Source organism: Prunus avium, chromosome 6, assembly GCF_965620075.1.
Source record: "Prunus avium chromosome 6, drPruAviu1.hap1.1, whole genome shotgun sequence".
NCBI classification, from domain to species: Eukaryota; Viridiplantae; Streptophyta; class Magnoliopsida; order Rosales; family Rosaceae; genus Prunus; species Prunus avium.
Window position 1 is genome coordinate 36,456,930 of NC_142289.1, and position 15,910 is coordinate 36,472,839.

At 37.1% G+C, this 15,910-nt stretch overlaps 1 protein-coding gene and 1 pseudogene across 2 annotated transcripts; one reads left to right on the plus strand and one right to left on the minus strand.

Moving 5' to 3' along the window:
• Window positions 1-1,063: 1,063 nt before the first annotated feature.
• On the minus strand, window positions 1,064-11,416 carry LOC110750806 (peroxisome biogenesis protein 5). The gene is made up of 15 exons (XM_021951173.2): window positions 11,040-11,416; window positions 10,777-10,908; window positions 10,533-10,695; window positions 9,171-9,364; window positions 8,455-8,706; window positions 7,688-7,810; window positions 6,833-7,000; window positions 5,869-6,062; window positions 5,020-5,266; window positions 4,707-4,791; window positions 4,366-4,475; window positions 3,414-3,638; window positions 2,581-2,646; window positions 1,656-1,750; window positions 1,064-1,558 (listed from the first exon to the last, which is right to left on the minus strand). Exons 1-15 carry the CDS (start codon window positions 11,157-11,159, stop codon window positions 1,480-1,482), a joined length of 2,253 nt encoding a protein of 750 aa, XP_021806865.2. The 5' UTR covers window positions 11,160-11,416; the 3' UTR covers window positions 1,064-1,479.
• A 993-nt stretch (window positions 11,417-12,409) lies between these two features.
• Window positions 12,410-15,889, plus strand: LOC110750802 (COP9 signalosome complex subunit 6a-like; annotated as a pseudogene). The gene is made up of 9 exons (XR_015836611.1): window positions 12,410-12,820; window positions 12,927-13,015; window positions 13,309-13,402; window positions 14,281-14,342; window positions 14,440-14,518; window positions 14,610-14,701; window positions 14,901-15,001; window positions 15,146-15,201; window positions 15,648-15,889. The product of XR_015836611.1 is annotated as a COP9 signalosome complex subunit 6a-like (transcript).
• The last annotated feature ends 21 nt before the right edge of the window (window positions 15,890-15,910 follow it).

Sequence of the window (15,910 nt, forward strand, 5' to 3'; positions counted from 1 at the left end):
AGTCATAAAAAACTAATATATAGAGAGAAGAATGGTGTTTGATTCTTCTCCCAGAGAGAGAGAGAGAGAGAGGAGGATCAGCTGGAGAGGGACAGACAGATTCGACAGAATCGTGAGAAATATAAAAGTAGATATAATAATATTACTACAACCAACCAGAACTATTAAATTATTTTAAAGGGTAGAGAGGTAGAGTGCATATAATTAATGGTGGGGGATGGGGATGGGGATGGCGTAGGTGGGGTTAATTCTATAGAGGATATGCCAAAGTGTAGGGTTGGGATATTGTGGCCGTGCACAACAAGTTAAAGCAAAGAGAAGAGAGCAGCAGCAGCAGAGACACACTGCTTTGAGCTTTTGCTTTGAGTGCATGTTTCTCTCTGTGTGTGGTTGGTTTTCTCCTTCTCTTTCTTTATTTATTATGTTATATACATATATATATATATATATTTATTTATTTGTTTGTATATATTTTGGTACTGCATTATCCAGCACAAAATGATTGATTTAGAGTGAGAGAGACCACTCTGGCCTTAGCTTTGGTTTCAGCACACACGCAAGGGATTGGATCATGGATGGATGGATGGGTGTGAATATCAAATCATCTCTCATTTAGGACATGGGTGTGCAGGTTCAGTCTATCTATATGTATAGCCTTGTAGGTGAAGAATAATTACAAGCATTGTCTAGCCCTCCCTCCGTCACGAGTCATCACAAAGTATACAATTATGGTTATGTATTATTTTATGATTACAAGATCGAAAAAGTTACCTCAGCATTTTGGGATTTACAAATTTTCTACAATCATTAGTGCCAACATCTTATTATGATGCTAAAGGAATCTTTGGGAACTTGCGGACAAAATAACCCTTTCAATCCTTGATTGCTATGTCATTCATTTTGGAAGAACTTCCATACAATGGGGATGCCACAGTAGCAGTATTCCAAGCTAATCACGCACTACTATGTGCGAAAGTTAAAACAAACACTGTCATCCCCGGTGTAAGTTTCTCTTCTCATTTAGATACAAAGATTCACCTTTTTTCTTTTTGTTCTTTTAAAGTACGGGGTAATCTCAACTTTTATACCTGAAATTTCTTCAAAGAATTGACAAATCATCTGTTTTAAGTTCATCAGCTCTGACATTTATAGCCAAAACAACTACAGCAGCTATAAACAAGGCCTACCACCATTGTGCCCTTTCTCATTGTAAACTATAACTATGCTTTGCTGTGTTATACATAAGAAACATTACACATTGACGTATTATTTTTTGAAGTACTTTAATTTATTTCATTTGGATGAGTTCTTATTGCCCCACTTACTCTTCCGACTCTCGGATAATTTTACCAAAACCGGCACAGGATGAACCATAAGCATGAACCCGTGTTCTTCATTATGAGCCTCTGCATATTTCGGTTCTCAATTCAGTGATGGACCCAGTTATTCTCATCCAGCAATTCAAAAGAACTACGAACATTATAAAGGAAACTCCTTCTGCAGAACATCTAGATTCCGAGAATCGCAGGCTTCCAACATGTCATTCCTGGAAGCACAGCTGCAACAAAGGCAAGAAAACAAGATATTTAAAAGGAACATTGTGGAGAACGACTTAAATATATATTTTTTCTTTTTTAACTTTTATATTAACATACCTCAAAGAAATTCTCAAATATTGCCAACCGTTATCTGCCTTCGGATTCATGGTAAGTGCTCGGACATAGTAACGAATGGAATCCTCATACATACCCTAGATGCATTCACAATAGGGAAGGAAGTTAATCGGTTAGACAAATGCTGTAAATCCCAAGATATTTAGGAAACTTTGATCACTTATAGCAGAAAGCAGAAATTAAATAACAAGCCATAAATTGTTGAAATTAATACCCACATGAACAATCAGAATTATGCATTTATAGCTCTACTAAATGCAATTACCTCGAAGAAAAGATTTCAGGCTTTTGAGTTTGTTGGGAAACTAGTTGTACAGGTTTCAAGTAGGATAGCGGAAAGGGACCTACGCATATTTTAGGGACAGACTTGGAGTTTGGATATGTTTTAATGATATTTTATTATTAGAATCCCAAGGATCTAATTAGTCGCTATTGTTATGTAATTGTGTAATTTTATTATTTCTGGACTGCTACATAAATAGTTAATAGTGTAATTGGATTTTCAGTTTTGCCATGTTGAATGGGAGTAGACGTAAATTCACCTTGTCTCTCCCCTTCCTTCTCATTCTTCTTTTTCTCTCTCCTATATATTCCTTTGGTTGTGCATCTATATAGTATAACCACTTGCTTTTTACTCATTCTCAGAATCTCACTTCCTTTTCCATTGTAGTAAACATCAAAGTTTCAAACCAAACATTGTACGCAAGTCATTCTAAATGGATCTCTCCGTACTAACATAGCTCAAGGTTTGTTGGGCTCCTGTAGTCTAAAGTACAAATGAGAAAGAATCCATTTCTACAAGAATTTTCACAGCCAGTTATACAAGAAACCCAAAACAAAGTAGGAATAATAACTTCAGTTCCCATATAAAATTTCAAAGTGATAAGAGTCAACCATAAGAACTAACCTGGTTGGCATAACTGATACCCATATTTGCCCACGCACGAACATAATTAGGCTTCAAATCTAGTGCCTGCACTCCGGGAGATAAAACCAAAAGTTAGTTCTAAGTTGATAATATAAAGTTTTCGTGAAAGCCAATTAAAAAAGAACTACAGATATTCAGAGTATATTAATTAGAATTGTTAATTCAATTAAAGAATACAGTGTAATCTATAAAGAACAATGTATTGAAAGGCACTGAAAACCCAGTGGTAAACCCAAGCTCTAAGATCCATCTCTGAATTACAACCCACACATAATTCCCAATTGATGCACTAAAAGGACACAAGTAATAATTATAAATAAAAAATCTTAAATCACGGAATTGTTTATTTTGTAAATTAAGAAAGAAAAAGTATAGTTACTTTCTTGTTTGAGGCATGACAATAAGACAGATCAAGCGTGTGGGTTAAAAATTTGCAGGTTTCTGCTATGTTATTAGTGAATTCTCTACAAGCCGTCAAACAAACTACTCCAATCCAGAATGCTTAGATTTGACAAAATACCAAGTCTTGTTTACAAATGCTTATCAGTCAAACATAACAAGGGCTGCAGGGAAATTGTACGCTACATCTTTGCACAATGTTGGAAAGCCAACTTGTTCAAGCAGCATCTGAATGACCATTTTCCCTTAACACTTGCTAACAAAAGTTTAGTTCAAATATTATAAATTGCAGATAGTTTTTTATATACTACAGTGACTAAGGTGACTATTCCGTTCTACATTCGGAATGCAATGATTATTTTCTCCCTAAAGATTAACCGCACGAGTATATGAGGGTTGATTACACAAATTACCTGTTGATAAGCCAATATCGCATCAGCACTCTGAACACTGTTTGCCTGTGTTGCTCCAAGCTTGTTCCAGAGAGAGTAATCTTGCGGCTTTAGTTTCAAAGCTAATCGGAAGGACTCAATGGCTTTGTCATATTCTCTTGACAAGTTGTAAAGGACACCAAGTACTATATGCACATCAGCATCTTCAGGTGACATTTGAGCAGCTTCATTGAATAATCTAGCAACCTGCAGATTACAAATAAAGTTTATTCATACCCTATCTTATCGAGTAGCAAGCAAGTGGACTGAGTAACGGAAATCTAATACGGTCAAAAAACCATATGTGGTAGTATGATGGTCACCGAGACTTAACTAATGACTTGAACAGTAATGTCTTCAAGCCCCACTTTATATTGCAACAGACCACATCCAAAATTTGGAATGGAGAGTGCAGCCCCAACATTCTTGGGAATTTTGGGCACCGTGAAGGTCCAAATGGAACTCATCTTTTGCATGTATGACAAATTTGTCTGTGCCCTTTGTCACTATTGAACATTATGGGTCCCTACCAACTCACTAGTCCTTCCTTCTGTATTTGTGTTACATATTAAAACTGAATAATTTGTTAAGTTGGCCAGGAAACTTTTTCTACCTGAATAGTCTATTAGATAATTTTGTAGGTGACCGAATGAATGCTGACGGCAGAATCTTAGTATACAGACAGGAGAGTATTCTCCCATTGTACTGGGGTTGTATCCACCTGCTCTGTTTTCTAATAATAAGGATAAGAAAACTAGAAAAGTACACTCTCAATGCACATGAGGTTCCATTTCTCGTCACTACTTGCTTATAGATTAAAAAATGACCAGATCCACTGCAGTAACCATATACATAAGATACTCAAAAGTCAAAAGAGTATGAATTTCAGCCTAGGGAACCTAAAAACATGAAAATTCTAAAGCTGAACACTTACATCAGCATAGTACAAAGAATCCGACAGCTCTGGTCGGGCAAGCACCCCATACTTTTGGTGATGGCGTAGCCATCCATATAAATACTTTAAAGCAGCAGCCTGCTCCAATTCTGCATATTTGAAGAGTCTTATTAGTTTCTACGAACTCTAGAGAAGCATATTTCTCCAATTCCCAGAGTTTTTGTTTCTAAAGGAAAAAACCACATTTATTCACACAAAATGTGCTGCAGGGGCGTCAATGACTCAATACAATGATTAATTCCTTAAAGAACTTTCAACTAATGATTACTCAAATGAAGTTCTTTTACTTTACTTATAAACATGGAGAAGGAACAACTTACCATTTGTATGACTCACTCCAAGAGCAAGAAGCACTTCGAGATTTGTTGGATCAGCCTCCTCAGCACGCATCATAGCTGCAATGGCCTGCAAAGATTATAGTTCAGAACAGTTGTCATTCTATGAAGTAAACTCATATGTATGACACAAGGTGTGAAAGAAAGAGATGCTTTGAGCTGAAGCACTGTATGAAATTTGCAAAACTAATGGACATATTATAAGGACTTAATATAGTAGTATATATAGTCGTGTTATAGGAAGTATGCTGAAAATATACAATTTGTAAACACTAAAATATCAAGAAAATAGGATTACCTGTTGATCGTCATCATTTTCTGCATGTGCTATTCCAAGTAGCCTCCAACCTTCAGCATTTTCAGGGTTCTTGAGAACTTCAGCTTCTAAAGCAAGCACTGCTTCACTCAAAAGACCCTTGTGGAACATGTCCTGGCCTTCTTTTAGTGGGTTTGGGTGACCGACATAAGGATTCATATCAGAAAACACATAGACCCCCCTTGAAGCATCAGAATGTTGTTTGGAAGCTACTTGCTCATTTAGGTACCTGCTTGACGATTATGGCAATTCAGTTTCTTGTCATAAGGGGAAAGCACATGATAACTGCAAACCCACATGGGAAAACTATATAACATTTTAAAACTAAAACAAAAATTCTCACACAACCCATGCTCATGAACTGCACAGTCCACTCTTCATCACTCAACTTTCCCCTTTTTCAACAAAAGCATATTAACAAAGAATGTTGAGTGACATATGCATAATGAACAGTGAAATTCTCTCCAGCTAAGGAGCAAGCACCTGCCTGGTATGCAGGAATTAAAAAGATTATAATGTGTACCAATTTAAGAACAATTTATCACTTGATTCCTCATAATGTGAGCCATCAGCTCTATGCGTATACCTAGGTGTCAATCTAAAGGCCAAAATCACCAACAGAAATGCATGACTCACTTAATTGATATAACTGAAAACTTAAGAAGTTACAGTGGCTTTAACCTTACAAATCTATGCCACAAATTCATTAACCATTGGATTAGACATCAATAAACAAACACCTTGAATATGCCATACTAACCTCTTCAAAGTAGAGTATAGAGTAAACAAAGTAGCACAACAATTCTCTCAAAGAAGATTGATTTGACTTACTCATCATATGCATTAGCCCAGGTATCAGCTGAAGTATCCCCCAAGATTCTTTCACCAACCTGATTTCCAAATTCCTCTGCCCAGTCATCAACATGCAACTTAGAGAACTGATTGACCCACTGATCATCAACTGACCCATGCTGCTCTTGTTCAGAAGCAAACTCATTTGCCCATTGATTGGGTCCATGAGATAGCTGGAAACCCATTAAAATTAGGCAGCATAAATTGGAACTGGATGTAACCTCATTGCATAACAGTTCAAGGTATTAAAAATATGCACTTATATATGAGTTTGGTACGTTTGAACAGGAGGTTCTTGTAATTCAATATTAGTCTCAATTTTTTACAACAAATTCCCCAAAAAAAAAAAAGTACTGGAAAAAAAAAAGGTAACACATGGACACAAAGCCCATCTCAACAGAGAGATCATATCTTTGCAGACATCCCATGCCACAGATTGCAGCTTTGCTGCCAAAAGGTATAGTTTAATTTGCCTTCAAGTATGAATTGCTAGCCTTGTTGCATTAAAATAAGATATTTTATTTTATTTCTTTTGTAAATCTTTTCGTATTTTTACGTTTCAAAACAAATGATTAGTTGATCGCTCCAAGATATAGAAGCATCTTCATTTATAAGGGCTCTGTGAAAAAAGTTAATAGTATTTGAAATATTATTACCAATTCAATTAAACTAGTTTTTGTATGTTCAAGTTTCTTTCATGTGTCAGCCAATACCATAAGTCATGCCAGAAACAAACTCAGCCCTTCATTCCATTCATAAATCAGAACCATGAACAGCTCACCCCCACACCCCACACCCTGCAACTCTCAGGAGAACAAGTATTTTGATAGAAACGCTTAAATACATAGGAAATGTTCTTAGAATATGGGTGGCTATAATTCAGAAACTGAAGGGAAATATAAAACAAGTGAAATAATATTTCATGTTCAGACCAGATTCCTACCTCACCACCGGCATATTCGTCAGCCCAATTAGGACCTGCATTATACTGTTGTTGATACTCCCCTGCCCAATCCCCAGATGCAGATGATGCGGCAGGCTTGACTTGATTATCATCGATAATGAGTTCACCACGACTCATCTTTGACACAAACTGGAGAAACCTCGACTTCTGCATGCCCCAAAAGGTAAACATATGAACAATGATGATGATGATGATTCTAAAAAGACAAGTATGCGATGTGAAGCAATTATTAATGCAATACAGATTCCCTATGACAAATTACATGTGATTGGGCCCAGCATCTGTTTATGACCAACGTCCTGACTAAATGTCATTTTAATTAACTGCCCCCAAGCAATTTGTTGGCCAGACATCAGGGATTAATTCATGTGTCTGCTAGCAAAAACTGAGAGATGGCCTTCTCAAGGACATGTATGAAATGAAAAAAAATAAACAGTCGGTTGGAGCATTTCTTGAGATTTTTATGAGACTTTAAGCGATGAATCATTTTTTGGGAATTCCAAAATTAGTCTCAAAATGACGAATTTCAAACAATACTTGTCATTGCTCTTCTGTAAAGCATAATTTGGAGATCAGTAAACCTGCTAATTTCTGAAACCAATTGACCCTATAGAATATGAAGTGCTTCAATAACAGATTATGCGACTATTGTGGTTCAATTGGTTCAGCTGAAAAAAGATAAGTCAATTACAAGGTGTGCATTAGCATTGTTGGAAAGAGTATCATTGATTCCAGTGTTCATTTGTTGATGCATTATTCACAACACTAAAAAAGTTCAAAATTTATTTGGAAACTAAGGAGGTGCATGCACACACATGGAGAATTTGTATAAACCTGAAACTTTGGGTCATCATTCTGAGCTAGTGTATTTGCAAGCATACGAGTCTGCTCCATTGCAGCTAAGTTTGCCATATTTGCACCTCTCATATGATCTGCAGACATCAACTGGGACTGTTCCTGTAACCAGGAGAAAGAGGAAATATCTATCATTTTAGCTATATCCATTTAACTTGATTCTAACTTCGGAGTCCAAATCCTATTACAACTAGGAGTATCAAGCAACATATACACATTGTCTTGCTCTTTCAGTTCAAGGTGAGCACATGAACAATAATGTGATGGAACCTAAACTAAGGTGATAAGCCTTGCTTAATTAAGGTGTCAAACCTTGGATATCCCTTCTTCTTTTTCATTTTTATTATTATTTATATTTCAAGCATACTCCACCATGTATCACTTGTTCCAAACCTCAAAAAACATCTATAAGGCTCTTTTGTCTTCACCACCAACAAGCCCCTGCTTCCAGGATTCCCAAAACTATAAATATTCACTGCCTACAAATAATCCCCAAATCCAAGTGACATCTATAGCTGAAGAAAATTGAAACTTACCCTACAAAAGCCTATTACTTTTCTACCACCAATTTAACCTCATCCACACATTTACAGATGTCTTTAGTTCAACTATAACAAAACTATGATAGCAAGAACTACTTGCAACTGTTGTTCTGCAAAACATTACAAAGGTCAATGGTTGACCAATAGCACATAAGTCTAGAATCAATGGATGTGATTGAAATACCAACTACAATACTCCTTTACCTGCTCAAATTCGGAGGCCCAACCATTGGCACCATGTTGTCGCTCAAATGAGTGAGCCCACGCATTAGGATCACCATGATCTACTCTGTGTTGGTTAAATTCAGTCACCCATCCTTCTGTAGCGTGAGCACCAGGTTTCATTATAGCTTGGGATTCATTCCAATAATCCTCCAGTTCCCGAAACCTTGCAGGCAGAGGTCCTTTACTGTTGACATCACTCTCAATATCTAAAGAAGATAGAAGTGCATTTACCTGGAAAAGTAAAAAGTACTAAATAAACCGAAACTGTTGAGAAAATGTCTTGCAGAGAACAGGACAAGGCATCTTTAACATGAACAACTCAAGAAACAAATTGCTGATACAGACCCAAAGACATGCAAGAAATGACAACGATCCAGAAAAAAATTTACTCTAGGGTGCTCATAGAGCAAACCAAAATGACATATTTTACTAGAATTTAAATAAATTTAAATTTCTAACTGAGAAATTCTAAATATGTATGCAAATCGCAGTAAAGAAAATAAGAGAAAATTAGAGGGATAATGATAAAATGTTCAGTCAAATCTCAACTGTGAATGCCTGAACTGTTGACAATGGTGTTCATCCCTACTTAGCTTACTCCATGAAGGAATATTCAGAATTGGAGCAAATAAAAGCAACCAAAGAACTTTTGAAGCATACGATACAATTGAGGTAAGAGAAATAAAGTTCCAAACCTGCCCATTAATAAAATCTTCACTTTTATCTGCAAAAAAATGTCGGGCCATGATGCTGGTGCGATCACGTATGCACCGTTTGTCACCAGCGGACAATCCTAACACTGGAAGTGGAGCCGGACGGAAAGGCATTCCACCACGGCTACTTTCAACAAATGAGTGCAAAAAGCTTGACAACACCCTTTGTGGTGGCCCTGAAACACACAATTAGAAGGGAGATAAATCTCAAAAGTAATCTTCAATCCTTTAAGCTGAAGATAGATACTGCTCCTGGTTATTTGATCAGAAAGAGACCCTCGTGCAATTGAATATAAAAGAAAGAAACTTCTACACGTTAAATTCCTTTTTTTTTTTCAATCTACCTGTTAGCGTTTTGGGGGAAAATAGTTGTTTTTCGTGCAGTCCATATGCCACATTAGGCCAAATGATGATTGGTCATCCCGTATATAAAGTTCATTTACCACTTTCAAAATGTCCTATTGCTCCATTAAGTCCATAAACACCAGAATAAAGATAAACAAGCTGCTCTCTATATCCAGAAATTCTACTTGATCTTAGAATGTTGTGCTCAAGACTCCCTCTCTCATCCCATAACCCTACTTTTGAGTGGACATACACATGGACAAGTGAACTCTTCTTTGGGTGACCTGGAGCGCTTAGGTAGTGCCTATTAACATGGAAAATATGAGGCAGTTTGGCATCATATTGTAGTATTCAACCTAAACGCCTAGGAGGATAGGCTCAAAAGGTGCACATGGCCAGCAAGATTGAGGCACTAGTGCCCAAAGCAAGAAGCTTCAAACAGACCTTTTGCCTTATTATAAAATACTACCGTGAAGCTGGAAGAGGATATACAACTTATAACTCATCTGATAATAGAAATAACAAAAGATCATTTCTCTTTCCACCATGAACTACAAAATCTCAATAATGCATCGCTAAGATTCTTGAATGTATAATGATCGCTTCCTGGACTCACTTGAGCCAAAGAACTGTTTCACACATTAACTGGCAATTAAGAAAGTTTAACTAAACTTTTCAAGCTTCTTCCTTACTTCAAAGTTAAGCCCTTCAAGAAATATCATAAAGTAGCTCCGACATCCAAACCTTCAAAAGTATCCCATACTGTGTGTTCTTTTCATTTCTAAATGCCAGCTTTTGTCTCTTAGTCTTCTGCCAAACACTCTTCCTCAAGCAACTCTACTAATCTTTAATGTTGGTAAACAGAACCCAATTCTCCTTTCTTGAACAAGCATCTTGTGATTTATATATTCTCTAATGTTACTAAGCTCTAGCGTTGGCAATCAGTTAATAACATGTAGGAAACAAATAGTATAAAAACAAAAAATTTGAGAGATTTACCATCCAAAGTCGGTTGAAGCTGAGGAGCAGCTCCAAGATCATAAATGCGATCAAGTTGAGGAACATGCATAGGCGGAGGTTGAGAACTCTGTATCTCATCCCATGCATTGTCAAGTAGTCTATTGCCGTCAACAGAGTTGAAGTTTCGAAGAAAGTCCGAGCTCTGAACAAAACGACAACGCAAATTAAGTACAAGACTAGAAGTGAAGGCAGTGAAAAAGATTAGAGCTTCGATTGCCAGTACCTGAGTGCCAGGTTGCATAAACGGCTGCTCAAACTCCGAGCCAGGGAGTTGCTGCAGGTGGCCATGGGCGTCCGGATAAAACTGCGGCTCAGAAGCTGTGGGCGTGGATTGAGGTATCTCCTTCAACCTTTCCTGCGCGTGAATTGAACAGAAGCATGAGAAAACGACGCCGTAGAAGCCACTGATGATGAAATTGGGGATCGAAAATTCAAAATGAAGAAGAGAAACTGAAATTGAAAAGAGCGAAGAGGGAGACGACGAACCTGTGTCTTGGAAGAAGAGCCGATAAGAGCGTTGGCGAGAGCACCGAAAGGATTGGCGGAAGAAGATGAGCCTGGAACCGCACAAGCTGCTCCGCCAGTCACAAGCTCGCGCATCGCCATGGTCGATGGTCTTCTTCTTCTTCTTCCTCGTCAATCCACAACAGAATTATACAACAACCACCACCACCAGTGTATATATTTTTTTCTGTGTTATTAAATATATAAAATAAAATAAAAATGAATAAATTTAAGTTGGTTGGTTGGGTTGGGAATTGGGAATTGTAGAGATTAGTCTTTTGGGGATAACAGCTTTTGATGGCTTCCAGTTCCTATCAGTTGTCTTCGCCTGCCAGAGTTATCGATGAATTTCAATTTTCCATTTTTCTTTATTATTCGTATTATTATTTTGGTTCATCTTCCTCGTTGGGTCGTGTGCTGACGTGGGCGAAAGTACACAACTTGCCTTTGTCCATGAGTTCTCTATCTATTTTGTTTTTAACAATAAAACTCTAGTAATTTCCCTTTTTTTTACAAGCAAATTGAGAAAGGGAGAATTTGAACCTCGTGTGTACAAGTAATTGCTCGTAGCTATTGAAGCTACACTTTTACTCTAAACTTTAAACCATTCAACTTGATTTATCAAGGCCACTACGAACACTCAATCTTGAAAAATTGTGAACAATTATTTGAAGTAGAGCTTAAAAAGATCGATCATTTATACCACAAGGGCTCGTTTGGTACACAGGACTGTCTAGGCATGGACTATGCTTAGGGATTGTCTTGGCTTGGCTTGGCTTGGTATAAGTTGGATAACACTTATCCTGCGTTTGGTATACGCTTGGACTATAACTAGATTTTTATTTTTTATTTTTTCAAAACTATCTATGTATATGTATATATGTATAAATACATGTATTATGTATGTACACATATGTATTGTGGGAGTAAGGTTGAAAGAGTGATTTGTATTTTTTATGAGTTGTGTTATGATCAATTTTACATGCGCGTGAATGATTTTTTATGTATGTAATCACAATGTATAAAATTTAGGCACATAAATCTTGTGTTACGTTTCATATAGTTGAGTGCATAGTGGGCTTTTTTTTTTTCTTTTAATAAGGAAGGGATATCAAAAAAGTGGTTTCTATCATTTATTTTTACTTTTATTTTTATGTAAGGAAGGGAATATAGAAGTTTATTATGTTGTGGGCCTAGAAGAATTTGTGGCCTTCGATTTTTGGGCTGGGCCAGATCTCATTGAATCGTTCCAAAACACACAGGCTGAGGCCCAACCCCTGAAACGAACTGAGCGAGTCTGAGTCAGCAACTCGGAAATTGGAAGAATAAAACAGTCAAAAAACAAAAGAAAAACGAAGCAAAAGAGCAGAAGCAGCAAAACGAAGAGCCAAAAATCCCCAAATCGGAAATTGGGAGGATGGCAGAGTCGTCGAGCAGCGGGCTGACGTTCAAGCTTCACCCTTTGGTGATCGTGAACATATCGGATCACTATTCGAGGGTTAAGTCTCAGATGCACCCGCCCATCACCAACACAGCGACAACAACAACAACGCCACCACCCAACAATGGCGCCGAAGGAGCAGTAGAAACAGCGCCTTCTACTTCTTCTTCCTCTGCCTTGGCCTCGTCTCCGAGGGTCTTCGGCTGCGTTATTGGGGTTCAGAGGGGCCGCACAGTCGAGATCTTTAACAGCTTCGAGCTCCTTTATGATCCTGCAACTCACTCCCTCGACCGTGCTTTCCTCGAGAAGAAGCAAGAGCTCTGTTGCGTTCTCGTTCCTTATGAGTTTTCATTTATTTTTGTGTGATGGTTTTAGGGTTCCAATGAATGGTTGCGCTAACCCAATAATCTTTTTCTTTCTTTTGTCAGATAAGAAGGTGTTCCCGCACTTTTACATACTGGGATGGTACTCTACGGGGACTGATGCTCAGGAATCTGATATGAACATCCACAAAGCTGTAATTTTCGTCACCTTTCTCATTGCATATGCTTATGTGCAACTTTTACCTTTTGGAATCCCTAAACACTATATTATGTGACACTTTCAAAGACCTAATCACGTCAACTATGAACCCATCAAGGTTTCTTTCTTGAATTTAAAATTCTATTGCCAAAGTTTCAAGTAATTGCACACTAGAGCTTTGTGCAAGTGACCAATGCTGTCTGGATGCATGTTTCTTTTTAATTATGATGATTAAGATGCATTTTATTTCCGCATTGATAATAATGCTGCGTGTTTGCTTTGTCACAGTTGATGGATATCAATGAAAGCCCTGTTTATGTTCTCCTCAACCCTTTGATCAACCCTGCCCAAAAGGATCTCCCAATCACTATTTACGAAAGTGGTATTTCAGCTGCATTGTTATCTTACTATGTATATGAGCTTTTGTGAGCATTGCCAATTAGTTGTAAACCTAGAATTTTCCCGATTTTCTGAATTACCTATGATATCTAGTGTCACTGTGTCATTATCCATAGCTGATGTGTGAGTTTGCACGTGTTATCTTCCTGAAGTATACATGCAGTTCATTCTTGTTCCTATATACTAGCATGGATCACTTATTTCTGTTTACACTGGTTGGTTGTTGTTTGTTTGAGGTACTGTATTGGAATCATCCATTTTTTGTGCTGCCTAAGCAGCAATGCTTGAGAAACTATGGCAAACTAAAGTGCTATAGTGTCAGTGCCAGTTCTTTCTAGATACTCTTTAAGATAAGGTTGCCCATTAAACTTCGTTGTTGTTCAGGCTTGGTCGTTTTGTAATAAGTAGGCTGTTCTTTGCGTCTTGGCATGTTTAGAATTTCCATTTGATTAGTTTTCCATAAATAAAAAAAACCCTCACATTGATGATGTTGTGCTACAATTTTATCAATATTGGGCTCTCCTTACTCAATGTTATATAGGATTTTTTTTTTCTTCGTTTGTTGTATAATTACTAGTTCCTTTAATTCTCATTAGTTCTGTTAAAGTCATGGTCCAAGTGAAATCCATGTGCTGAATTTTGTGATTTTTTTTCACTAGTATAATTTGTTAGGGTCTCTCCCCTTTTGTAAATGAAGGGTCTTGGAAGTTCTTTTTCTTTTCTCCCCCCAAATATTATAGAGTTCATTCTTATGAGAACTTATGTGATTTGAACAGATTGCTTGCTTCATATAGTTTTCTGTTTATATGTTCACTGTCTTAACTTTTTTTTGGTTTTGTGGTGTTAACATTACAATTCTAGAGCTGCATGTCATCGATGGGATTCCACAGCTGATTTTTGTCAGTTCAAGTTACACGATTGAGGTTAGACTTATTCATTCTTATCTACCTTAAATGTTATTAACTATTATCAAGCAGGGTTACTAATACATTTTATTTTTTATTTTTTTGTGTTTCAAAGACGGTAGAAGCTGAACGTATCTCAGTGGATCATGTCGCTCATCTTAAACCATCTGATGGAGGTTCAGCAGCAACTCAATGTGAGCTCTCTCTCTCTCTCTCTCTGTAATTGTGTGGAGGTATGTGTTTCATCTATTTCTGATTAGAACCTGGTCTGTGGATTTTGTGCAGTGGCTGCTCATCTTACAGGATTCACAGTGCCATCAAGATGCTAAATAGCAGAATTAGAGTGCTTCATCACTATCTTCTAGCTATGCAGAAAGGTGTGTACATGCTTTTAGTAGAAGATGATGGATTCATTATTCATGTAGATATCACTATATGAGTACATGCGAAGGATACAATCAACCCCCAGAACTTTGAAAAAAAAAAGAGATAAGAAAAGTCCATAAACGAGTCTTATACCTCAGAACTAATAAAAACAAGAATTTGTAATAATTGCTCTTGTTTCCTTGTATGCAGGTGATATACCTTGTGAGAATTCTCTGCTAAGGCAAGTATCAAGTCTTCTGAGGAGGTTGCCTGCCATTGAATCTGGGAAATTTCAAGATGATTTCTTGATGGTGAGTGTTGCTTGTTTCAAGATGATTTATTTTCAATATTTACATGTGATGTCTGATTGCAGATACTGGCTGCAGATAAGCTGACATCTTTATCTCATTACTTGCTCTGTTGCTCACTCCTTTGTTCTTTTTTTCTTTTTGTAGGAATACAATGACACATTATTGATTACATCTTTAGCTGTGCTTACCAACTGCTCAAGGTATGAACTGGATTGAACTTTTCACTGTCGAACATTCTATTACAATAGAATCCTGTAAGAGCTATTTTAACAAAATAGAAGATAAACAGTATAATGTCAACATAAACTATTCTATGTCAAACCATTTTGATGCTAGATGTGAAATTGTGTTCTTACACCTGGAATATTGTTTATTCAATGGGAGTTGTCATAGGGTTTAGCATACAAATATGGTTCGAATCTACAATCGCAATCATACTAATGCACTTACCAAGTTTGTACTTAGAGCAGGTGTATATTGTGTCGATATTCGCATTGAGGGATTATTATACTACAGTAGTTGAATATGACTTTTTATCACCTTTTCATTGTTACCATAAGCAATGCATTAGTTGAATATGAAATTGTAATTGTCATTTCATAGCTTATTGTGATATTGTAACGAGATTTTATTTTTGTTTTCTCAGTACAATGAACGAGCTAGTCGACAAGTTCAACACTGCATATGACAGGCATACTCGAAGGGGTGGACGGACCACTTTTTTCTGAAAGCATCTTTGCCAATCTGGCAGTCTTTAGTTTCTTTGAGAACTTTTTGGGTGCTCCTATTTTGTTTTTTGACTCTGCATAGCACATAGAAGCTTAGAAATTATTGCCAAGACCTAGACAATTCAGAAAGAAATATAAATCTCATAGCTCTCTCTCTCTCTCTCTCTCTCTCTCTCTCTCA